Here is a 25,613-nt window from a genome sequence, read left to right as displayed (position 1 = left end):
TAGTGCTGGTCAATGTTATTACTATTATTATGAACAAGAAAAAAGTCGGAGGGGGCAGGGGCACCCTACTCAGGAAAATAAAAGAGGTAAGTCCCAGAGGAGAACATGAAGGAAGGGGAGAGAGGCGAATCCCTCCAAGAGATTATCTTAGCACCTATCCACTAAGCACCTACTTACTGTGTGAAAAGGAGTTGCCAAACAAAATGAAACTTAGTTATTATCTCAAGGAGGAAGAAAAGGCTTGTCCACAATTAATTCCCATCCAAGGCCAAACACAAAAGGACCGTAAGTGGCCTACTAAGTGCTCTGCAAATCCAGAAAAGAAAGGAGAGTTCACTCCTGACTGAGGGCTCAGAAAAGCTTTAGAGAGGAAACTGTAAAAGATGGCCAGGAGAGAGGAGACAGGTCACAGAAGAGCATTAAAGATCCTCCACCCACAGGCATCCAGGCAAACCTCAGTCACACTGTCAACCCCCCTCAGAGCCTGCCAACCATTGAAGAAGGCCAAATGCAGCTGAAAATCAAGAGCAGAAAAACCTTATAGGGAGGTGAGAGTTATGCCTGGCTCCATGCACCCCAATCCTTCCAACACCCTTTCCCAACCAAACGCTTACACCCATGGTCCTAGCTAGTCTCACTGGGAATTCGTCGTCTTCTTCACAGACTAGTAGGCTATTGCTTTCTGGGGATGGGACAGTATCTAGTCCAACAGATTAAAAATTACAAATGGGTGGGGACCTCACCAGCTTTCCCCGAATTCCATTTCCCTTAGCCCCTGGTGTGGTTGATTTCTGTGTGCATTGTCTACAACTGAGCTACCCAAACCACCTCCACATGCCCACTCCCCAAGGACAGGGCCTGGGTGGGGCACACAACCCTGTCCAGCTCACTACCCCCAGGAGGCTCACCATGTAGTACACCATCATCAACCCTGTACGTAGAACCTCAGGCCCTGAAAGGTTAAGGGGACAACCCAGAATCAGAGCTGCCTGGCAAATACAGAACAACCCCAGGAGAAAAAGTATGATTGAAAAGGTCAGAGATGGCAGCCCAGTAACCCAGCCAATCAGAGGGCAAATGAAAGCAATATACCTCTGGGGTCATCAAGCAGGTGGCCAGAACACCAGGCCAGAGCCAGCCCCCACCAAAAAGGGCCAGCCCCAGGAGAGGAGAAGCTGGGGGAGGCTGGAACTGGTATCCTAGCATCCTTTGTGTGAGTCTGTACCTCAAAGGAACCACACCTCTGAGTCAGACCTCAGCAACAGCAGGAAACAGAGGGTAGAAAAAGGCACGGATGAGGAACAGAGGAAGGCGGTACCAAGGTAGAAGAAGGTGAAAGAAAGCAACATTAAGAACTGGCCTGTGGGTTCACACCTGTAATCCCAGCACTTTGGCAGGCCGAGGCGGGCAGATCCCCTGAGGTCAGGAGTTCAAGACCAGCCTGACCAACATGGAGAAGCCCCATCTCTATTAAAAATACAAAATTAGCTGGGTGTGGTGGTGCATGCCTGTAATTCCAGCTACTTGGGAGGCTGAGGCAGGAGAATCCCTTGAAGCTGGGAGGCAGAGGTTATGGTGAGCCGAGAGCGCACCATTGCACTCCAGCCTGGGCAACAAAAGCGAAATTCCATCTCAAAAAAAAGAAAGAAAGAAAGAAAGAAATGGCCTGTGTCAGGACATCATGATAAAGACATGGGTGTTCAGGGGTGGCTGGCCTGCAGGCTAAGAAGAAACAATAATCTGACAGTGAGCGCAAATTCCCAATTTGAAGACGGTGTAGCTCAGGAAAGGCAGAAATTCAGCACCGGTGCAAAAAGAAAAAAAAAAAAAAAGGAAAAATGCAAAGGTTATCCTAGGATTAGGAATAAAGATGTGGAGCCTACTCAGATTTGGAAAGGTGACTGGTTTAGGATGCACCTGGGAGCCAGTTAGGAGGGCTTTGATACAAAAGAGGCCTTTAAGTCAGGAGACCTGATATTGCAGCTGGGCCTCCAGAAGGTTGTGTGACCTTGGACAAGTCCCTTGCCCTGTCGGGGCCTCAGTCTCCTCATCTGTACCATTAGGGATTGCACTGCATGCGCTCAGAGGTCCCTTACAGCACCGTCGTTGTAAGGTTCCATCAACAGAAGGGCTCAGTCCTGCTTACAAGTTTGTGTGTGAAGGAAGAACTAGAGGGAGGGGCCTAGGCCAGATTTGGGTGGAGGAGAGAGAAAGCAGCGCTGTTCTAGGTCAGGGGCTTGGCATGGAAAGAGAAGGGGCCGTAGGGGACTGTGGGGCGGCCGTCCCAGGCGGGTAGGAAGAGGAAAGGGGCTGCTCAGGGCGGGGGGAGGGGGCAATTCTGGAGGAACGTGCAGTTTCAGATGAGGGGCTGCCCAAACCGATGGGGCATCGGGGCCAGGGGTGATGGGGGGACAGAAAAAGCAGGACAGTGACCTGGGAATGGGGCAGATCTGGAAGAAGGAGGTTACCCTGGGCCGGGGGTAAGATAAGGGAAGAAGGGAGGGAGGTGTATGTGGGGGGAGTCTCTCCGGGCAAGGTGGGGGAGCTGTCCTAGCTGCGGCACAAGCTGGGGGTGCTGCCAGTCGCGGGGGCGTAGGGCTGGCCCCAGGAGTCCTGCGGGGGCCGGACGGGAGGGTCAGTCTGGGGCTGTCCCGGGCCTGGCTCCGGCCCCTCCCAGAGCTCCGCGCAGGCTCCAAGGCGGCGGTGCGGGAAAAAGGGCCACGCTCACCTTCTCCTTTTTCAGTTTATAGGGCATCTCGGCCCGTCCGGACCCGGCCCGTCTCCTGCGGCCCCGCTCCGGCTCCGGCTTTGCTCGGCCGCACTCGGCCCGCTCGGCGTCTCTTCGCCACCGCCTGCGCGCAGCGCCCGGGTCGAGCGGTGCCTGCGCCTCCAATTGGCCCGAACTCCTACAAAACTGCCTGACAACCAGGCGCCGCCTCCTCGGATTGGTCATTGGAGCCAAGCTGCTTCCTTTTTTTCTTATTGGAAAGAAATAGTACAAACCGCCAGGGTTCGGCTTCCAGAATTGGCTGAAGTGGGTGGTCCCGCCCTAAAGTGGGTCGAGCTTAGCGAAGGAGGCGGGGATAAGGGAAACCCAAGCTTGGCTAGGACTGCTGCACTCCAGCGTCTGCTGTGCGTCGGCCTCGGCCATTCTTCGCGGCGCTTGGAGCCCTGCTCTTTCCTTCTAAAGGGGCTCTCACACTTTGCCTACTATGCTACCCTGTATAGTCGGAATTGGAGGAAGGAAGCCCTAATACGGAGGGCACCTTTCTTCACTGGGTAAAGTAACGCTAATTGCGGATGCAAAATTGATGGAGGGAGCTCCCAAGGACCTTCCAGGACACCCGCCTCCCTAGACAGGAGTTGCAGAGGAGCAAAGGGGAAGCCTGGCAGGGCTAGGACCTGGTCGAAGTGAGATGAGAATCCCTGGCTTGGTGTAACTTTAGGAAGAGGGTCCCCGTTCCTACTGCAAGTGTACTGGGATTGGGGAACAGCTAGATTTGAGCAGTTGGGAACACAGTGGAAAAGCAACTTCATTGTTAAGTGTCTCAGGAAATCCATCCCTTACTTGCCACCCTGCTCAAGTCAATGTTCTAATGGATAAGACTCAGTTCATGCCCACAAAGAGTTCGCAGTCTGGTGGATCACAGACGTGTATAAACAAAGGATTAAAAGAGAATGTAAGCCAGGCAGGCACGGTGTCTCACGCCTGTAATCCCAACACTTTGGGAGGCTGAGGCAGGTGGATCACCTGAGGTCAGAGGTTCGAGACCAGCCTGGCCAACATGGCGAAACCCCGTCTCTATTAAAAATACAAAAATTAGCTGGTGTGGTGGTGCACGCCTGTAATCCCAGCTACTTGGGAGGCTGAGGCAGGAGAATCACTTGAACCCGGGAGACAGAGGTTGCAGTGAGCCGAGATCACAACACTGCACTCCAGCCTGGGCGACAGAGCAAGACTGTCTCAAAACAACAACGACGACAAAAAGAATAAGCGTGTGGCCAAGTGCGGTGACTCACACCTGTAATCCCAGCACTTTGGGAGGCCGAGGTGGGCAGATCACGAGGTCAGGAGTTTGAGACCAGCCTGACCAACATAGTGAAACCCCATTTCTAGTAAAAATACAAAAATTAGGCAGGGTGCGGTGGCTCACGCCTGTAATCCCAGCACGTTGGGAGGTCAAGGTGGGCAGATCACGAGGTCAAGAAATCGAGGCCATCCCAGCCAGCATGGTGAAACCTCGTCTCTATGAAAAATACAAAAATTAGCTGGGCATGGTGGTGCGCGTGGTGCGCGCCTGTAGTCCCAGCTACTCGGGAGGCTGAGGCAGGAGAATCGCTTGAACCCGGTGGGTGGAGGTTGCAGTGAGCCGAGATCGTGCCACTGTACTCCATCCTGGCGACAGAAGGGGACTCCATCTCCAAAAAAAAGAGAAGAATAAACCTGTGATGCAAAGGCATAAGAATGATACCATGGGCCAGGCGCGTTGGCTCACGGCTGTAATCCCAGCACTTTGGGAGGCTGAGACAGGCGGATCACGAGGTCAGGAGATCAAGACCACCCTGGCTAACATGGTGAAACCCCGTCTCTACTAAAAATACAAAAATTAGCTGGGCGTGGTGGCGGGCGCCTGTTGTCCCAGCTATATGGGACGCTGAGGCAGGAGAATGGCGTGAACGTGGGAGGCGGAGCTTGCAGTGAGTGGAGATTGTGCCACTGCACTCCAGCCTGGGCACAGAGCGAGACTCCATCTCAAAAAAAAAAGAATGATACAATGGACTTTGCGGACTCAGAGGGAAAAGATGGGAGGGGAATGAGGGATAAAAGACTACACACTGGGGCCAGGTGCCATGGCTCACGCCTGTAATCCCAGAACTTTGGGAGGCTGAGACAGGCAGATCACATGAGGTCAGGAGTTTGAGACCAGCCTGACCAACATGGCGAAACTTCATCTCTACTAAAAATACAAATTAGTTGGGCGTGGTGGCACATCCCTGTAATCTCAGCTACTTGGGAGGCTGAGGCAGGAGAATCACTTGAATCTGGAAGGCAGAGGTTGCAGTGAGCCAAGATCATGCCTTTGCACTCCAGCCTGGACGACAAGAATAAAATTCCATCTCAAAAAACAAAATACTACACATTGGGTACAGTGTACACTGCTTGGGCGATGGGGCTGCATCAAAATCTCATAAATCACTACTAAAGAATTTATTCATGTACAAAAAATAAATTTTTAAAATTCTATATAAAATAAAATATAATAATTAAAAAAAAAAAGACTAGGCGCGGTGGCTCATGCCTGTAATCCCAGCACTTTGGGAGACTGACGCGGGCAGATCATCTGAGGTCAGGAGTTCAGGACCAGCCTGGCCAACATGGCAAAACCCTGTCTCTACAAAAATACAAAAATTAGCCGGGCATGATGGTGGGTGCCTGTAATCCCAGCTACTCGGGAGGCTGAGGCAGGATAATCGATTGAACCCGGGAGGTAGGTTTTGCAGTGAGCCGAGATCGCACCATTGCATTCCAGCCTGGGCGACAGAGCAAGACTCCATCTAAAAAAAAAAAAAAACACCTGTGTCCCTTACCCAGGAGAGCAATGTTACAAGACAGTGGCCATGGGGATGGAGAAGAGAGGATGGAGCATGAAAATGTGTAGAATCAACAGGATATGGTGATTCATTGGATTGTGTGGGGGGGGATGGTAACGGAAAGGGAGGAGTTGAGGATGATTTCCGGAAGTGGTCAGAGTTGTAGGAGGAAAACTGGTGTCATAGTGGCAAAGGAAATAAAAGACAATTGGTCAGTAATGTCAGAGAAAGATGGAACAGCATCACCTTGATTCTGCAATTAGAAGATTATGGGTGATTTTTTCATAAGAGAGTAGAAGAACGTTTTTAGTGAGTGGAAGATTGAGCATCAAGAGGCGAGGAAGTGAAGATGGCAAATGTAGGGTCCTGGCGATCTTACAGAAATAGTATTTGGCTTTCGGTGACTAATGACGATTTCAGGGTAACACACAGTGGACTACATGCCAGCTGTTACCTGCTGGGAGAAAAGCTTGGGAGGAAAGGACATTTATTTGTGGACAGGTATTTGTGTCTGTATGAGTGCTGATCCAGGCAAGATAACTGATGTTTTTACCCATCTCCAAGGCCTCAAGGAGCATGATAGTCCTGAGGCCTAGAGCTTGCCTGCTACTGTGTAAAGCAGGCATATCCTCTTTAGGCCCATGCACCATCTATCCAGCCCTTGGTTCCTCTGGGAGGTAGGGGACCAAGCCACATATAGTAGCACTACAAAATGGGAGCTTTCATCCATGTGAATCTAGGTACCTAGAACATTCTTTATTTAGTTTTTTTTTCTTTTAATGTTATATCTTTTAAGAGACAAGGTCTTGCTCTGTCACCCACTTGAAGTGCAGAGGCACAATCATAGCCTCGAATTCCTGGGTTCAAGTGATCCTCTGCTTCAGCCTTCCAATAGCTGGGATTATAGACACAGGCCATGGTTCCTGGTTAGTACATTCTTGCATGCTATTTTATTTATTTATTTATTTATTTATTTTTTGAGATGGAGTCTCGCTCTGTCACCAGGCTGGAGTACAGTGGTGCAATCTCGACTCACTGCAACCTCTGCCTCCCAGGTTCAAGCAATTCTCCTGCCTCAGCCTCTTGAGTAGCTGGGACTACAGGCACGCGCCACCACACGCAGCTAATTTTTCTATTTCCAGTAGGGATGGGGTTTCACCATGTTGGCCAGGATGGTCTCAATCTCTTGACCTTGTGATCTGCCCACCTCGGCCTCCCAAAGTGCTAGCATTACAGGTTTGAGCCACCACACCCAACCTCTTGCATGCTATTTTATAGATGTGAGGCTGAACAATTTCATGTTTAGGACTGGAGGTACCTCCAGGAACTATAATTAAGCATTTAAAAAACATTTTCTTGGTTGGGCACAGTGGCTCACGCCTGTAATCCCAGCACTTTGGGAGGCTGAGGCGGTGGATCGTGAGGTCAGGAGATCGAGACCATCCTGGCTAACATGGTGAAACCCTGTCTCCACTAAAAATATGAAAAATTAGCTGGGTGTAGTGGCAGGCGCCTGTAATCCCAGCTACTCGGGAGGCTGAGGCAGGAGACTCTCTTGAACCTGGGAGACGGAGGTTGCAGTGAGCCGAGATCGTACCACTGCACTCCACCGTGGACTCAAAATATATATAAATATAGATATATATACAAATAGATAGAGATATATACATATATATATATATTTTTTTTTTTTTTTTTCTTGTCTCTCTGGGGATACAAATACCTTAGAACAGAGCCAGGAGCAGTGGTGCAAGCTTGTAGTCCCAGCTACTTGGGAGGCTGAGGCAGGAGGATTGCTTGAGCGAAGGGAGGAAGGGAGGAAGGGAGGAAGGGAGGGAGGGAGGGAGGAAGGAAGGAAGGAAGGAAGGAAGGAAGGAAGGAAGGAGAGAGAGAAAGAAAAAGAAAGAAGGAAAAGAAAGAAAGAAAAAGAGAAAGAAAGAAAAAGAAAGAAAGACCTTAAAACATGTACATTTCTGCTGGGCGTGGTGGCTCACACCTGTAATCCCAGCACTTCGGGAGGCTGAGGTGGGCGGATCACGAGGTCAGGAGATTGAGACCATCCTGGCTAACACGGTGAAACTCTGTCTCTACTAAAAATACAAAAAATTAGCCGGGCGTGGTGACTGGCATCTGTAGTCCCAGCTACTCGGGAGGCTGAGGCAGGAGAATGGCGTGAACCCAGGAGGCAGTGGAGGTTGCAGTGAGCCGAGATCACGCCACTGCACTCCAGACTGGGCAACAGAGCAAGAATCCATCTCAAAAAAAAAAAAGAGAGAGAATGAAAGTACACTCCACAGTATGGGAGTGAGCATGAGCATAGGGGCTCAAAGGCCCTGTTACAGAATTTTTGTGAGTTTAAATACCCTCTACTTGGGGAACACCCTATGTAAATGAAGAGGATGAAGTAAAGTTACAATTACAAAGTTATTAACGATGTATGCCCTAGGGAGAGGATATTTCCTGTTACAGCTGAAGTGTGAATTGGCCTTATGTTCCCTGCCTCCAGACCCTATTTTCCTGCCTCATCTACCCCCTGAGATGTGATCTCCATCAATCTTTATGGGAGACAGAGGGACACATGATCTTTTTTCTGTAACTGCTTCATGCTGGCTTGGGGGATGGTCCCTACCTATTGGGGATCATGGAACTCTCACCCTGCTCTGTCTAGTGGAGGCAGGGTAGCTTTTTGATGGCCGGGGGTGGTGTCTTCACTTGGAACTGGCTGGAACCTTTGTTGCATGATCAGCTGAAGCCTGATGGTCTCTAGGCAAGAGGAAATGAATTTGGTTAAAACATTTAATGGGAACTGCAGGGGGTGGATACCTATGCTGTTAGAAATGTTTGTTATATCTACCAGGCACAGTGGCTCATGCCTATAATCCCAGCACTTTGGGAGGCCGAGGCGGGCAGATCACAAGGTCAGGAGATTGAGACCATCCTGGCTAACACGATGAAACCCTGTCTTTACTTAAAAAAAAAAAAAATTAGCCGGGCATGGTGGCAGGCGCCTATAGTCCCAGCTACTCAGGAGGCTGAGGCAGGAGAACAGCGTGAACCTGGGGGCCAGAGGTTGCAGTGAGCCAAGATCGTGCCACTGCACTCTAAAAAAAAAATTTTTTTTTTTTGAGACGGAGTCTCACTCTGTTGCCCAGGCTGGAGTGCAGTGGTGTGATCTCAGCTCACTGCAAGCTCCGCCTCCCGGGTTCACACCATTCTCCTGCCTCAGCCTCCCAAGTAGCTGGGACTACAGGCACACACCACCACGCCCAGCTAATTTTTGTACTTTTAGTGGAGATGAGGTTTCACCATGTTGGACAGGCTGGTCTCAAACTCCTGGCCTCAAGCAGTTCACCCACCTTGGCCTCCCAAAGTTCTGGGATTACAGCTATGAGCCACTTCACCCAGCCCTTATAATATGCAAATCTAATAGTTTTCATATATTTGGCTTTCAAATTTTCAGGAATGTATAATGTACAAAATAGAAGACTGCCTCAAGAAGAGAGAGAAAGAAAGCTGAGCAGTAGCTGAAAGAGAATGTAAGGTCTAGAAAATGGAAATTGCCACCATCCAATTCATTTATTGTAAGTGAAAATAATTGTTAATTATTGGAAATATAGTGGGACATGATGGCTTATGCCTGTAATCCCAGCACTTTGGGAGGCTGAGGCCTGAGGATCTCCTTAGACCAGGAGTTCAAGACCAGCCTGGGCAGCACAGATAAACTGTCTTTACAAAAAATAAAAAATTGACCGGGCGCGGTGGCTCAAGCCTGTAATCCCAGCACTTAGGGAGGCCGAGACGGGCGGATCACGAGGTCAGGAGATCGAGACCATCCTGGCTAACACGGTGAAACCCCGTCTCTACTAAAAATACAAAAAAAAAAAAAAACTAGCCGGGCGAGGTGGCGGGCGCCTGTAGTCCCAGCTACTCCGGAGGCTGAGGCAGGAGAATGGCGTGAACCCGGGAGGCGGAGCTTGCAGTGAGCTGAGATCCGGCCACTGCACTCCAGACCGGGCTACAGAGCAAGACTCCGTCTCAAAAAAAAATAAAAATAAAAATAAAAAAAAAATAAAAAATTAGTCCAGGCGCAGTGGCTCATGCCTGTAATCCCAACACTTTGGGAGACCTAAGCAGGTGGCTCACTTGAAGCCAGGAGTTCGAGACCAGCCTGACCAACATGGTGAAACCCTATCTCTACTGAAAATACAAAATTAGCTGGGTGTGGCGGTACACACCTGTAATCTCAGCTACTTGGGAGGCTGGGGCAGGGGATTCTTTGAACCTGGGAAGGTAAGATTGCAGTGAGCTGAGATCGTGGCATTGCACTCTGGCCTGGGCAACAAGACCAAAACTCCGTCTCAAAAAAAAAAGGAAAAAACAGAAAACAAATTAATGGGCATGGTGGCGTGTGCCTGTGGTCCCAGCTACAGCTACTGGGGAGGCTGAGGTGGGAGATCACTTGAGCCTGGGACGGTGGAGGCTGCAATGAACAGTGCTCGTGCCACTGCACTCCAACCTGGGTGACAGAGTAGGACCCTGTCTCCATAAAAAAGGAAATGTGGGCCGGGCGCGGTGGCTCAAGCCTGTAATCCCAGCACTTTGGGAGGCCGAGACGGGCGGATCACAAGGTCAAGGAGATCGAGACCATCCTGGCTAACACGGTGAAACCCTGTCTCTACAAAAAAATACAAAAAACTAGCCGGGCGAGGTGGCGGGCGCCTGTAGTCCCAGCTACTGGGGAGGCTGAGGCAGGAGAATGGCGTAAACCTGGGAGGCGGAGCTTGCAGTGAGCCGAGATCCGACCACTACACTCCACCCTGGGCGACAGAACAAGACTCTGTCTCAAAAAAAAAAAAAAAAAAAAAAGGAAATGTGGCCTACCACTAGCTGAGTGTCTTGTACAGAAGAATGGAGGTGAAGAGAAGGATGGAATCTATATAACAGAACAGGCAGGAAGTCGACTGTTGGTGCCGTGCTGACAGAAGCTCAACTCCTTTCCTTCTGCCTGCTCTGCTGCCTGCCCCGCTCTACGATAGAAAGTGAATGGGTTTCCAATCTACAAGGATTTGGGAGGTGAAGAAAGGAAGCTGCTTTGTCTTCAAGTTTGGTGGGAGTGAAACAAAAAGAACAACGAACAGGGCAAGAAGTCCTGGAACATAGGTTTTGTGCCAGATGTGCTGGAACATGTGTGGTGGCACCAAGAACTCCAGGGCTGTATGAATCACATCTAGTAATTCACTCAGCAGCCACTATACACCTATAAGCAGGTGTGAGACAGTTTTCTAATCCTGCTACTCCCTCCTGCAACCTTTTCTGCAACCCTCAAACCTCAGTGCTCACAGTTCCACAGGGGAAGCTGCAGGAGTTCCGCAGAGGGGCGGACTCCTTCTGAAATATTTCACCTAGAGCTCCCAGCACTAGGCCCAGTCATCCCGAGCATGCTGACTGTTCATTTATCAGTCAATAAACTGTTAGGTTCATGCTACGAGGAAAGATAGTTAAGATAGTTACATTACTTCCGTAGAAGGCAAAGATAAATTCCTTAAGCACAGGTTCAAAGGGCGCATGCGTAAACGCTACGCAACAGCAGTGATGAACGTTACTGCCATTCAGGCACGACACAGACCAATCCGCCTCGGGGTGCAGCTTACCCTCTCAGAACAAGCTCGCGGCACCCGACGCCCCTCCCCTTTTCCTCCGGCCTTCCCTGACGGAAGCGGAAGCGGCGCTCGCGCACACTAGTGGTCTAGTTCCCTGGCTCCGGAAGCCGCCCTCCTTCACCCTCCTCGTTGGTCTCCTGTCACCATGGCGCTGGCTGTCTTGCGGGTCCTGGAGCCCTTTCCGACCGAGACACCCCCGTTGGCAGTGCTGCTGCCGCCCGGGGGCCCGTGGCCGGCGGCGGGGCTGGGCCTGGTGCTGGCCCTGAGGCCTGCAGGGGAGAGCCCGGCAGGGCCGGCGCTGCTGGTGGCAGCCCTGGAGGGGCCGGGCGCGGGCACCGAAGAGCAGGGTCCCGGGCCCCCGCAGCTCCTGGTTAGCCGCGCGCTCCTGCGGCTCCTGGCACTAGGCTCCGGGGCCTGGGTGCGGGCGCGGCCGGTGCGGCGGCCCCCAGCGCTAGGCTGGGCACTGCTTGGCACCTCTGTGGGGCCTGGGCTCGGACCACGAGTCGGGCCGCTGCTGGTGAGGCGCGGAGAGACCCTCCCAGTGCCCGGACCGCGGGTGCTGGAGACGCGGCCGGCGTTGCAAGGGCTGCTAGGCCCAGGGACTCGGCTGGCTGTGACTGAGCTCCGCGGGCGGGCCAGACTGTGCCCAGAGTCTGGGGACAGCAGTCGGCCCCCACCCCCGCCCGTGGTGTCCTCCTTTGCGGTTTCTGGCACAGTCCGGCGACTGCAGGGAGTTCTGGGAGGGACTGGAGATTCACTAGGGGTGAGCCGGAGCTGTCTCCGTGGCCTTGGCCTCTTCCAGGGCGAATGGGTGTGGGTGACCCGGGCCGGAGAGTCATCGAACACTTCACGGCCGCATTTGGCCAGGGTGCAGGTCCTAGAACCTCGCTGGGACCTCTCTGATAGACTGGGACCCGGCTCTGGGCAGCTGGGAGAGCCCCTCGCTGACGGACTGGCGCTCGTCCCTGCCACTTTGGCTTTTAATCTTGGCTGTGACCCCCTGGAAGTGGGAGAGCTCAGAATTCAGGTAGGATAAAGGACTGAGGTCAAAAGTGCTTCCTCTCCCTTATACCCTCTTCTGTGTCTTAGGTGAATTGGAAGACTAGAGCCGTAGCATTTAGGACTCGTGCTCCATATTATCCCGGACTTTGAACATAATGTTTCTAGCCAGGCGCGGTGGCTCACGCCTGTAATCCCAGCACTTTGGAAGGCCGAGGCCAGCGGATCACTTGAGGTCAGGAGTTCGAGACCAGCCTGACCAACATGGAGAAACCCCGTCTCTATAAAAATATATATAATTAGCCGGGCGTGGTGGCACATGCGTCTAATCCCAGCTACTCGGGAGGCTGAGGCAGGAGAATCACTTGAACCCGGGAGGCAGAGCTTGCTGTGAGCCCAGATCGCGCCATTGCACTCCAGCCTGGGCAATAAGAGTGAAACTCCGTCTCAAAAATAATAATAATGATAATGTTTCTTAGCCTCATTTATCTATTTTCTTTTTCTTTCTTTCTTTTCTTTCTTTTTTTTGAGATGGAGTCTTGCTCTGTTGCCCAGGCTGGAGTGCAGTGACGCAATCTCGGCTCACTGCAACCTCCGCCTCCCGGGTTCAAGCAATTCTCCTGCCTCAGCCTCCCGAGTAGCTGGGACTACTGGCTCGCGCCACGACGCCGGCTAATTTTTGTAAGTTTTAGTAGAGACGGGGTTTCACCGTATTGGTCAGGCTGGTCTGGAACTCCTGACCTCAGGTGATCCACTCAAAAGTGTTGGGATTACAGGTGTGAGCCACCGCACCAGGCCTGTTTATGCATTTTCTATAATCAAAATATCATAAGCCTCCATAATGTAGTGGGGCATACGAAAGGCTTTCATTCATTCAGGTGAAAGGTGAGGTTTGGGTGTGGTGGTGCATGCCTGTAATCCCAGCTACTTGGGAGGCTGAGGCAGGAGAATTGTTTGAATCTGGGAGGCGGAGGTTGCAGTGAGCCCACATCACACCACTGCACTCCAGCCTGGACGACAGAGCGAAAATTCTGCGTCAAAATTTAAAAAAAAGTGAGGTTTCAGGTGTGTATGTTAATCTACTCAATCTTATTAGTTTATTGAACTGTTACAATGTATTAGGTATTGTGCTTTATAATATGGAGAATGATGTCTCTGCTTTTGCTCCTGCTTATCCTTGACTTCAAATTGTTTCCTATTATTCCAGCCTCATCTGTTAAAATCCTACCCTTCTTTCCCTCAAGAGCCATCTGAAGATGATACCTTTGTCACAAAGCCTTTCATGATCTTGCAGTCACAAATTTAGCACTTCCTCCTATAGCATTTTCTATCTTTTTTATGGCATTTATTTTATTCTTTCTTGTTATGATTACATAATCTGTCTAATCCCCAATTATATATTGTAAATACCTTGAAGGAAAGGAGTCTTTATTATCTTTGGTGCCTGGTATTTAATTTTAATATTTTATTAAATACATCCAAGGGAAGTTTTTGGTTTCTGCCTTTACTTCAAGAAGAAAGTTGTAGAACAGATAATAGTTGTTCCATTTTCATAGGTTACTGAGTAAGGAGGCACCAGTTCACCATAACAGACATAAAAGTGACAAAAAAATAAACCTTCATTGTGTGAAAAAAAAGGCGGCTAGGCGCAGTGGCTCATGCCTGTAATCCTAGCACTTTGGGAGGCTGAGCCAGGCAGATCACTTGAGGTCAGGAGTTCCAGACCAGCCTGGCCAACATGGTGAAACCTTGTCTCTACTAAAAATACAAAAATCAGCCCAGTATGGTGGTGCACACCAGTAAACCCAACTACTGGGGAGGCTGAAACAGGAGAATTGCTTGAACTTGGGAGGTGGTGGCTGCAGTGAACCCAGATCACACCACTGCACTCCAGCCTGGGTGACAGAGCAAGACTCTGTCTCAAAAAAAGAAAAAATGAAAGTTGAGTTTAGGGGGACAAATACAGTAGTGTTCAGTTAAGGACCTAGATATATGGTTTAGATGGTGCTGTCCAATATGGAAGCCACCAGCCACTTTGTGGCTTTTTAAATTTAAATTAGCTAAAACTAAATAAAGTAAGCTTGGCCAACATGGCGAAACCCCATCTCTATTTTAAAAAATACAAAAATTAAATCCCAGCACTTTGGGAGGCCGAGGAGGGTAGATCACAAGGTCAGGAAATCGAGACCATCCTGGCTAACACGGTGAAACCCCATCTCTACTAAAAATACAAAAAAAAAATTAGCCGAATGTGGTGGCACATGCCTGTAGTCCCAGCTACTCGGGAGGCTGAGGCAGGAGAATCCCTTGAACCCGGGAGGTGGAGGTTGCAGTGAGCCGAGATCGTGCTGCTGCACTCCAGCCTGGATGACAAGCGAGACTCCGTTTCAAAAAACAAAAAACCCACAAAATTTAGCCCAGCATGGTGGTATGCACGCCTATAGTCCCAGCTACTCAGGAGGCTGAGGCACAAGGAGAATCATTTGAACCCAGGAGGCAGAGGTTGCAGTGAGCCAAGACTGTGCCACTGCACTTCATCATGGGCAACAAAGCAAAAGTTTCAGAAAAAAGAGAAAAAACAAAACTAAAATCCAGGCCGGGCGCGGTGGCTCAAGCCTGTAATCCCAGCACTTTGGGAGGCCGAGATGGGCGGATCACGAGGTCAGGAGATCAAGACCATCCTGGCTAACACAGTGAAACCCCGTCTCTACTAAAAAATACAAAAACCTAGCCGGGCGAGGTGGCGGGCGCCTGTAGTCCCAGCTACTCGGGAGGCTGAGGCAGGAGAATGGCGTGAACCCGGGAGGCGGAGCCTGCAGTGAGCCGAGATCCGGCCACTGTACTCCAGCCTGGGCGGCAGAGCGAGACTCCGTCTCAAAAAAAAAAAAAAAAAAAAAAAAAAAAAAACTAAAATCCAGTTTTTTAGTTGCTTTAGCTACATTTCTTTGTTTTTGTTTGTTTGTTTTGTTTTGTTTTATCTTTTTAGCCACATTTCAAGTGCTCAATAGCACATGCAGATATAGACCATTCCATTGTAGAGAGTTCTACTGGGAAATACTAGAGCAGCCAGTTAATACTATGGGATGTCAGGTAGAGATACAAGATACATGTGAAAGGGAGTGGATGTAGGTTTCCTCCTGAATGGAGGAAAAACTACTGGAGTACTCAAGAGTAGGGCTCATTGAACCAACCAACCACTGAACCAACACTTTCAGCTTTTCCCACAGCCTGAATTCAGAGGTTCCCCACTAATGACCACTTAATGTTAATCCCAGTGGGTGCCTGGTGTCACTCATAGGTCTTGTGGGAATAAATGTCTTTACCATTTCACAGGCTCTGGGCCAAGTTAAAGGTGTCACAGAAAGGTTATCTTTACCGAGAAAATTTTTTGGAGCCAGAGTGGGGATAGGAGGTGACATTCCCTTCCTGGTACCCATTAGACGGAGAGGTTTTCAGGTCTGCTACCTCAGGTGCCACCTTCCACAAGCCTTGTGGTTATGGGAAAGACAGGATGGAAATAGACATGTTGGCTGCTAAGAGACAGGTTAGAGCCTGTCCCCTTAGGAGAAGGTTATAACGTGGCGGTTATTTCTCTAATAGAGGTATTTGGAAGGCTCCATTGCCCCTGAAGACAAAGGAAGCTGCTCATTGCTGCCTGGGCCTCCATTTGCCAGAGAGTTATACATCGAAATTGTGTCTTCTCCCCACTACAGCACTAATGGAAATTATGATGGTGTTCTTTACCGGCACTTTCAGATACCCAGGTTAGCTACCTAAGCTTTTAAGGAGGATAGCATCTCACCCTCATCACATTCCTCCTATCCCATGCCTTAGAATCAGGTACCCCAGAGGCCCTGGTTAAAAGAAGCCACATTTGTGGCCGGGCACTATGGCTTACGCCTGTAATCCCAGCACTTTGGGAGGCCGAGGCGGGTGGATCATGAGGTCAGGAGACTGAGACCATCCTGGGGTTTAGTAGAGACCAAACCCCGTCTCTAATAAAAATACAAAACTAAAATTAGCGGGGCATGGTGGCGGGCGCCTATAGTCCCAGCTGCTCAGGAGGCTGAGGCAGGAGAATGATGTGAACCCAGTAGGCAGAGCTTGCAGTGAGCCGAGATCGCGCCATTGCACTCCAGCCTGGGTAACAGAGTGAGACTCCATCTCAAAAAAAAAAAAAAAAAAAAAAAAAGAAGCCACATTTTAGATTGTGGTAGGTGCCTCTTGGTATATCAGGGAGACCACAGAAGAGAAATCTGAACCATGAGGTTAATTTGGACATTCCAAACAGAGACACCTTTGATCAAAGAGGGCTCTAAAAGAGCCAGGATCCTGCTCTGCCTCTCATCTGTCTCTGATCCCCCTTTCTAGTCTCTCCACCATTTCCCCTAGCTCATCCTAAGTCTGACTTGTTCCTTGGAGAACTGCGTGGGATCTCTGGGTGGGCAGTAGATCTCTGGGTGGAAGTAGTCTGCATGTTGGGGGTGGGCTTGTGGTAATGAACACATGCTCATTACTCCCATTGTGACCTGACCAGGGCCACTGCTGTGTTGCAGGGTAGTCCAGGAAGGGGATGTTCTGTGTGTGCCAACAATTGGGCAAGTAGAGATCCTGGAAGGAAGTCCAGAGAAACTGCCCAGGTATGCAGCTGCCTTCTGTCCTATAGCTGGGATTTGTAACCTTGTTGCATGGGTTCTACAATCCCTTCCCTGCAAATCATATGTAATTTGTGCCCAAGAGGATTTTGTTGTCATGTACTGTGTGTATGTGTGTGTGTGTAACAGGATCTTGCTCTGTCACCCAGGCTGGAGTTTAGTGGTGCAAACACAGCTCACTGCAGCCTCTACCTCCATGGCTCAAGTGATTCTCCCACCTCAGCACTGCCCCTGCCATAGTAGCTGGGACTACAGGTTCGCATTATCACGACCAGCTATTGGTTTTTGTATTTTTAGTAGAGATAGGGTTTCGCCATGTTGCCCAGGCTGGTCTCGCACTCTTGAGCTCAAGTGATCTGCCTGCCTTGGCCTCCCAAAGTGCTGAGATTACAGTTGTGCGCAACTCACCCCAAGTCTGTGTACATTTTTTTGGAGAGAAAATTCACCAGTCCTTCAGTTCCCAAACAAGTGTATGACTGAAGAAAGGTTAAGAACTGGTCAGGCATGGTGGCGCATACTTGTAATCCCAGCTACTCGAGAGGCTGGGCAATATAGCTAGACACTGTCTCAAAAAACAACCAAACAAAAAGAACCCTCACTGCTGGCTTTGGGAGGTGTTTATCCTCAAACTGACTGGTGGCCCTATGTAAAGCAAAGCACTAAGAAGAGTTTAGGCCAGGCGTGGTGGCTCACACCTGTAATCCCAGCACTTTGGGATGCTGAGGTGGGCAGATCACTTGAGGTCAGGAGTTCAACACCAGCCTGGCCAACATGGTGAAACCCTGTCTCTACTAAAAATACAAAAATTAGCTAGGTGTGATGGTGGACATCTATAATCCCAGCTACTCAGGAGGCTGAGGCGGGAGAATCACTTGAACCTGGGGGGCGGAGGTTGCAGTGAGCCCAGATCGTGTCACTGAATTCCAGCCTGGGTAACACAGCAAGACCATCTTATTTATTTATTTATTTATTTATTTATTTATTTATTTATTTATTTTAAAGAAGAGTTTAATGGCCTAGACCAAGACGGGATTCCTTCCTTTCCATTCTCAGCCTTGGTGTTGTTTGGACCAAGACTTGGGTCATACCATCCATATCTCAACATAAGGATATACAGGCTCTGATTTCTGCCTTAACTATGGAGTGTGCACAAGCTACTTCTCAGTCCTATCTCTGAAAACGGGAAAGGGGGATTTCTATTGTTTTTGAGAGGGCTACCCTTTCCTATCAACAGAGAATGAGAAATAGAGCATAACCGAGCCAAGAACCCAAAATAAGGAATCCAACTTTTCTCCTGCTGTTGACTCTGACCACAGAGGTTCCATGTAAAATGTTGAGGCAAAGATTTGAGACACTGCTTTAGCCTTATGCATAGGGAGGAAAATGTGTAGCCCTGTATCCCAGCATCCCCTGTATTCTGAACTCATTTCCTGTAGCAGTTTACTAGGAGAGCACAACTGATAGATGCACTAACCCATGCATAACAGCCTTCATGTCCAAGGTCTGTGGCATAGCCAGCCTGGGTCCTCTGCCAGGAGAGAGAGTCCTTGTCTGGAGTGCCTGATTCATCCCTGGTCAATATCCAGGGCTTGGTTCTGGCCACTGCTCAGTACCCCCAATCTCAGAGTGGTGGTGCCCCGTGTAACCCCATTAGGCTCCATGTCACCTCTTCAAGGTTTTCCAGATTAAGTACACAACGAGTCTGGTGGAAAATGCCAGGCTGGCACTTAGCAGTCACTTCCCACCTCTATCTCCTGTCTTAAATTTAGCAAACGTCTTTGAGCTAGCTTTCAGTAGGAAAACTACAGAATGCCCACTCTTTGTACTTTCAAAGGAAAATAGACACTAGAACCTCATGAGACAGGCTGGCAAGCCAGTTCTCTATTGTCTCAACTCTGTAGAACCCTGCTTTCCTCCTGAGTGCTGAGCACATAGTTCTTTCCCCCGCAAGGAAAGCAAGGAAACCAATGGGTCCAAGGACAGATACAGGTGAGCATTTTAAGCTGCACTGGGCTTGAGAAGGGAAGCCCTGCAGAAGTTCCTGTGAGCCCTGCAAAGGAATTCCACTGTTGGTGGTGTAGCCTCTCTATCCTTTCCCTGGTGCTCCACTTCCCCAAAGCAGGCTGCATGGGAGCCAGCTCTACTATCACCTATCTGGCTAGCTGGAGCACAGCCCAGTGTTCCTTAGCAGTGTCCACATAGGGTCCAGAGCTCTGGCCTTTCTATTCACTGAGGTGGTCCAACCACCCTCCACTGAGGAAGGTAGTGTCTCCCTACGCCACAGTGCTGTCCCCCATCTCATTCCCATGCAGGGCTTCCATGTTGAGTCATACACACTATGACTCAGCTGTTGAACTTGATCGAGATCCTAGGTTAGAGGCCCACTGTCATCTAGGGTTTATAATTAATTATAGGCAGATTCAGGCTTCCTGATGTTCTAGGTTTACTATAGTACGTAGAAGAGTTTCATAATACTAACCTGGTATGATTCCCTCTCCACCTTGCTGTACTCTCACACCCCTTTGCTGCTAGAGAGAGCAGCTTGGAGACTGGGGGGCAGTGTGAGCAGAGGAATTTGCAGCCTGATTAGATCTTAAAGAGGACTAGGTTATAGCCTGGCTCTGTCGTTGCCTTGCTGCCCGAGGATTAAAGAGGGAAGTAGTTCATCATTTCTTTATCTGGAAAATTGGGTTAGTAGCTGTTCCTGCTACCCATCCTCTTCCCTGTTAGTAGGTTGAATAACCCTAACTCACTATGATACTCGCCAACGACTGCACAGCCCTGGTTTTGCATCAGAATTGCTGGGGAAGCTTTCAAAAAATACAGGTGCCTAAGCCCCACCCCATATCTATTGGAGCAGAATCAGGGTGAGGCTAGAGCCTGTGCTTTTTTTCTTCACAAAGGAAGGAGAAAGGTTAATTTTAAAAACAGATAAAATTCACACACCATAATACCATGCTTTTAAAGTATATAATTCAATTTTTTAATTCATAAGGTTGTACAACCAACAAACATCACTCTTTAATTCCAGAACATTTTCAACACCTTAAAAAGAAACTCTGCACCCATTACCAGTCATTCCCTATAGCTTCCCTCCTAGCCAATGGCAACTGCTGTTCTACTGAATGGAATCACATAATATGTGAGAAATGTTTAGTTTTTAAAGTTACACAGATAATTCTAGTGTGCAGCCAGAATACAGAACCGTTATTCATCAGATGGCATTATTAAGGACTCTACCTGCAATGACATTTTGTGGATTATTGAATAAGAGCCAAGGGACCCTTCCCCCTGGGGTTTTTGGGGCCTGGGTGGCTGTGTATTTGAGGGGGAGACTGAAGCCAGTGGAAATAATCAGATGATCCACTGCTTAGTGCAGCAGCGGCTTCTCCCATTGGTGTGGGTGGGTAGGCCACATGCCTGGAGAAACACACCCCCTCAGAGCTCTCATGGGTGTCATGGGGGATGCAGAGGGACAGGCATAGCTCTTGCCCTCAAGGTGTGTATGGTCTGTCAGGAAGAGGAGAAAGTCCATCTGCATTCCTTTTCCCTACCATGACTCGGGACACGTACTTGTGGTGCTCTTGTTTGTCCTCTGTGATTGAGAAACCTTGTCCTTGAGGAGGGGGCGTTTTTGGACTCTGCGTCTGGGGTTCATTGCGCCTTTTTCCTGCAGGTGGCGGGAAATGTTTTTTAAAGTGAAGAAAACAGCTGGGGAAGCTCCAGATGGGCCAGCCAGCGCCTACTTGGCCGACACCACTCATACCTCCTTGTACATGGTGAGGCCCCAGGGATGGGTGTAGACCAGCACAGGGGGTAGAAACAATTTTTAGAAATGAAAGCTTTTTCCTACCTTTCACAGGTGGGTTCTACCCTGAGCCCTGTTCCATGGCTTCCTTCAGAGAAATCCACTCTCTGGAGCAGTTTGTCTCCTCCAGGCTTGGAGGCCTTGGTGTCTGAACTCTGTGCTGTCCTGAAGCCTCGCCTCCAGCCAGGGTGAGTGAGGTCATCACCCCAGGGTGTGAGAAAAGCCTGGCTAGAACATCCCTGGAGGAGCAGCAGCCAAATGGGTAGTTCCTAATGAACTGGACAGAGTGGGATTGGGAGTACCTTCCTCAAACCAGTATGTCCAGACCAGGCCACCAGCCCACTCCTTTCTGTAAGCCAGTTCCCACGCTCCTTTCCTGGGATAACCTCTGTCCTCCAGGACTGGCTCTGGAGGAAGAATCTCCAGCAGGGGCATCTGTTTCTGAAACTGCCTTTCCCCTTGGGGAGCTCACTAGCAATCCTGGACTTTACTGCCCTGGCCCTGAAGGACACAACTCCCCATATCAGTGGCCCAGGTGTGGACGCAGACACCCCCACCCCTGCCAATGCCTGAAGGACACAACTCCCCATATCAGTGGCCCAGGTGTGGACGCAGACCGCCCCCCGCCCCCCCTGACAATGCCTGAAGGACACAACTCCCTATACCAGTGGCCCAGGTGTGGACGCAGACCCCCAACCGCCGCCAGTGCCACCACAATGCCTCTCAGTACCATTCAGACCAGTCATAACAGTTGAGGTTTTATTGGCAGCACAGCAATGCCAAAGGGAATTAATTAGTCTTTGGCTGTTGGATATGCTGGATGCCCCGGCCAGAGCACCATAGGTGATGTGGGAGACACAGCCTCACTACATGGCAACAGCCCTGGCCTGGGGTAGGCGAGGCTCAAGGAGAGAAAAACAGGGTATCTGCTTTATAGATTCAAAGGACCCTGTGTTACTGGGGACTCTAAAGTTTGGGCAAAATGAAGGAGATGAATGTTCTCTGGTTGCAGGGGTGCCCTGCTGACAGGAACTAGCAGTGTCCTTCTACGGGGGCCCCCGGGCTGTGGGAAGACCACAGTAGTTGCTGCTGCCTGTAGTCAACTTGGGCTCCATTTACTGAAGGTGAGGGTCTCTGGAGAGTAGAATCCCAACTACTTCCCCTCCCTAGCTCATGTTCTCCTTCTCTGCTGCTTCCTCTCCACTCCCTCCTCTGTCTACTCACAGACCCTAACACTTCAGCCCAGTGGGTCAGGTATAGTCCCATGATGCTCAGCTACAGAGGGGTACTTTCAAGAAGGAGGGGGTTGCAAGGTAGTGGTGGACAGTCCAGGGAATGGGATAGGGTAAAAAAGACGTAGGACTTGGCCAGGGTATCTTCCCCATCCCTGCCCTCCAGAGAAAAAGATGGCTCACATCTTCCAACTCCTCCTCCCCTTATTCTCCTGCCTTTGTCATGCTTGCCCCTTGCTCACAGACCCATTGGGATCCCCTCCCCAGGTGCCCTGCTCCAGCCTCTGCGCAGACAGTAGTGGGGCTGTGGAGACAAAACTGCAGGCCATCTTCTCCCGGGCCCGCCGCTGCCGGCCTGCAGTGCTGTTGCTCACAGCCGTGGACCTTCTGGGCCGGGACCGCGATGGGCTGGGTGAGGATGCCCGTGTGGTGGCTGCGCTGCGTCACCTCCTCCTTGATGAGGACCCCCTCAACAGGTATTTATACAGAGCTGGGCCTGTCAAAACGAGGAGGCTGGCCAGACGTGGTGGCTCACGCCTGTAATCCCAGCACTTTGGGAGGCCAAGGTGGGTGGATCACCTGAGGTCAGAAGTTCGAGACCAACCTGGCCAACATGATGAAACCCCGTCTCTACTAAAAACACAAAAATTAAGTCGGATGCGGTGGCTCACGCCTGTAATCCCAGCACTTTGGGAGGCCAAGGCGGGCGGATCACAAGGTCAGGAGATCAAGACCAGCCTGGCTAACATGGTGAAACCCCATCTCTACTAAAAATACAAAAAAAAAAAAAATTAGCTGGGCGTGATGGCAGGCGCCTGTAGTCCCAGCTACTGGGAGGCTGAGGCAGGAGAATGGCGTGAACCTGGGAGGCAGAGCTTGCAGTGAGCCGAGATCGCGCCACTGCACTTCAGCCTGGGCAACGGAGTGAGACTCCTTCATACACACACACACAAAATACAAAAATTAGCAGGGCGTGGTGGCAGGCGCCTATAATCCAAGCTACTTGGGAGACTGAGGCAGGGGAATTGCTTGAGCCCAGGAGGTGGAGGTTGCAGTGAGCCAAAATTGCACCATTGCACTCCAGCCTGGGCAACAAGAGCAAGACTCAGTCTTAAAAAAAAAAAAGAAAAACAAAAACGGGGGCAGGGGGAGCAGCCCTCCTACTTTTCAGCCTTTCATTCCTCCCTTCTCTCACCCCTCAGTGACTTCTCAGTCATCTAGCACCCATTTGGCTGCCCTCTAGACAGCCCTGAGCTCAGTGTCTTAGAGGGATCCAGAGGGAGGAATCTGTGGTCTAGCATTTATTGGGGAACAGTTGGTTAAAGAAAAAGCCTCTGCCCTCAATGTGATGGGGAAACACAGTTCCCCCATCTAGGAACTGGGGTAGGTGCTCATCTCCCTACCCCATCCTAGCACCCACCTCACTTCCCTGCCGTTCTGTGCTGACTTTGGGACAAGGCAGTCCACAGGAGCTGTCAACCACATTCTTACCCCCAGTACACTCCTCTGTCTGCAGCTGCCCTCCCCTCATGGTTGTGGCCACCACAAGCCGGGCCCAAGACTTGCCTGCTGATGTGCAGACAGCATTTCCTCATGAGCTGGAGGTGCCTGCTCTATCAGAGGGGCAGCGGTTCAGCATCCTGCGGGCCCTCACTGCCCATCTTCCCCTGGGCCAGGAGGTGAACTTGGCACAGCTAGCACGGCGGTGTGCAGTGAGTATCAAGGCAGAGTACTGGCCCTCCCTAGGAGGTCCCTGGCTTTTGTTACAAGAACTCAGTCCTGTTGCCTTGTGAGTGAGAATAGAAAACCAGGCTGGGCGCCGTGGCTCACGCCTGTAATCCTAGGACTTTGGGAGGCCGAGGTGGGCAGATCACCTGAGGTTGGGAGTTCGAGACCAGCCTGGCCAACATGGAGAAACCCCGTCTCTACTAAAAATACAAAATTAGCCAGGAGTGGTGGTGCATGCCTATCCCAGCTACTCGGGAGACTGAGACGGGAGAATCGCTTCAACCCAGATGGAGGTTGCGGTGAGCCGAGATCTTGCCACTGCACTCCAGCCTAAGCAACAAGAGCAAAACTCCATCTCAAAAAAAAAAAAAAAAAAAAAACCTAAGGCATCAACAGAGGGCCTCTGCTCCAACTGCTCCAACTGGGGGATGGTCCCTGAAGGTTCCTACCTACTGTGCCCTGCTCATGTGGCCTTTCCTGTGGTTCCCTAGGGCTTTGTGGTAGGGGATCTCTATGCTCTTCTGACCCACAGCAGCCGGGCAGCCTGCACCAGGATCAAGAACTTAGGGTAAGAGGAGTTGGGCACAGGAAAGGCAGAAAGAGGAAATGGATGTAGATGGGTGGGTGGTGAGGAAGGGAATGGGATGTTGGTGGGGAGGAGGCCTCCATGTGTTTTTCTTTGCAGTTTGGCAGGTGGCTTGACTGAGGAGGATGAGGGGGAGCTGTGTGCTGCTGGCTTTCCCCTCCTGGCTGAGGACTTTGGGCAGGCACTGGAGCTACAACAGACAGCTCACTCCCAGGCTGTTGGAGCCCCCAAGGTGGAGACCAAGTCCTTGGAGGTGGGACAGGAGCCCCTCCAAGAGCATATCCCAACCATGCACTTTCCATCTCTTAGATCCCCTCAGTGTCCTGGCATGATGTAGGTGGGCTGCAGGAGGTGAAGAAGGAGATCCTGGAGACCATTCAGCTCCCCCTGGAGCACCCTGAGCTACTGAGCCTGGGCCTAAGACGCTCAGGCCTTCTGCTCCATGGGCCCCCTGGCACCGGCAAGACCCTCCTGGCCAAGGCAGTAGCCACTGAGTGCAGCCTTACCTTCCTCAGGTGGCCAGGGGGCCTGGAAGGGATGGCGGGTGGATCAGGGGCTGCAGCATGCTGGGGAGCAGGAGGGGCTGCCCGAGAGGTCAGTTGTATGTATGTGCATCTGACGGGTCTCACCTTACATCCTCTCACTCAGCGTGAAGGGGCCAGAGCTCATTAACATGTATGTGGGCCAAAGTGAGGAGAATGTGCGGGAAGGTGAGTGAGCAGGGAGGGGCAGGGCTTCCCATGCTTCCCAAATCCTGATGGCCCCCGAGCCACCCCCACTGCCAGGCTACTCATGGTCATTCCTAGTCCTCCTTTCCACAAGTCATGTTCCTGCCCAGCTGGGTCTAGTACCTGGGGTGCCAGTGCTATATTGTCAGACCCCAGTTTCCCTCCCTGCTCTTGCCTAACTTCAACCCCCTGCAAGTCGAGCTTCACCCTCCTGTGGGCCCCAATCTCTCTTCAGTGTTTGCCAGGGCCAGGGCTGCAGCTCCGTGCATTATCTTCTTTGATGAACTGGACTCTTTGGCCCCAAGCCGGGGGCGAAGTGGAGATTCTGGAGGAGTGATGGACAGGTGTTGGTCTGAGTGGGAATGGAGGCTGGGGGGTCCAGGGTGGAAAGGAGATGAGAAAGCTCACAGCAGTCTTCAAGAGTCCAGAGATAGAAGTTCCTGCTGTTTCAGTTCTGAGGTAATATAATGGAAGCTGAAAGGGGCCATGAAATTGGGCAGGGGCCACTGAGGAGAATGGGGGCCTACCTGGAGGGGCACACTGGGCACAGCTGAGTGGAGGGCCCTGATGAGACTGCCTGTAAGGAGAGGTACCACAGGCAGGGGCAGAGTCTAAGGGGGACACC

General features: G+C 50.8%; 2 protein-coding genes and 1 long non-coding RNA gene across 19 annotated transcripts in view; 1 reads left to right on the top strand and 2 right to left on the bottom strand.

The window, feature by feature from the left end:
* The window catches only part of PPP2R5D (protein phosphatase 2 regulatory subunit B'delta), a 28,790-nt gene extending 25,169 nt beyond the window's left edge, over positions 1-3,621 (bottom strand). The window contains exon 1 of the mRNA XM_007972523.3: positions 2,729-3,621. Coding sequence (XP_007970714.3) covers positions 2,729-2,953 — 225 coding nt within the window. The 5' untranslated portion in view covers positions 2,954-3,621. The remainder of the gene's footprint in view (positions 1-2,728) is intronic.
* Positions 3,622-8,221: 4,600 nt separating this feature from the next.
* LOC119626843 (uncharacterized) lies at positions 8,222-11,346 on the bottom strand. The gene is made up of 2 exons (XR_005243030.2): positions 11,244-11,346; positions 8,222-8,355 (listed from the first exon to the last, which is right to left on the bottom strand). It is a non-coding gene; the product is annotated as an uncharacterized lncRNA (long non-coding RNA).
* PEX6 (peroxisomal biogenesis factor 6) overlaps positions 11,290-25,613 on the top strand; it is a 31,121-nt gene continuing 16,797 nt past the window's right edge. For 15 of the 17 annotated variants that reach the window (XR_005243028.2, XR_012089165.1, XR_012089161.1 and 12 more), the window contains exons 1-13: positions 11,290-12,279; positions 15,852-16,015; positions 16,808-16,891; positions 20,583-20,685; positions 20,769-20,902; positions 21,727-21,838; positions 22,214-22,422; positions 23,463-23,658; positions 24,166-24,242; positions 24,360-24,492; positions 24,570-24,775; positions 24,909-24,970; positions 25,224-25,332. Coding sequence is in view for 5 of the 17 variants with exons in the window: in XM_073005995.1 (XP_072862096.1) it covers positions 11,398-12,279; positions 15,852-16,015; positions 16,808-16,891; positions 20,583-20,685; positions 20,769-20,902; positions 21,727-21,838; positions 22,214-22,422; positions 23,463-23,658; positions 24,166-24,242; positions 24,360-24,492; positions 24,570-24,775; positions 24,909-24,970; positions 25,224-25,332 (2,471 nt within the window). In the remaining 12 variants the exon portion in view is untranslated. Of the gene's footprint in view, positions 12,280-15,851; positions 16,016-16,807; positions 16,892-20,582; positions 20,686-20,768; positions 20,903-21,726; positions 21,839-22,213; positions 22,423-23,462; positions 23,659-24,165; positions 24,243-24,359; positions 24,493-24,569; positions 24,776-24,908; positions 24,971-25,223; positions 25,448-25,613 lie in introns of all 17 variants that reach the window. The other 2 variants (XR_493034.3, XM_007972534.3) reach the window with 2 other exon arrangements.

Source organism: Chlorocebus sabaeus, chromosome 17 (genome assembly GCF_047675955.1).
Source record: "Chlorocebus sabaeus isolate Y175 chromosome 17, mChlSab1.0.hap1, whole genome shotgun sequence".
Lineage (NCBI taxonomy): Eukaryota > Metazoa > Chordata > Mammalia > Primates > Cercopithecidae > Chlorocebus > Chlorocebus sabaeus.
The sequence above is the reverse complement of the archived record's forward strand: the minus strand, read 5'-3'. Positions and strand labels throughout refer to the sequence as shown.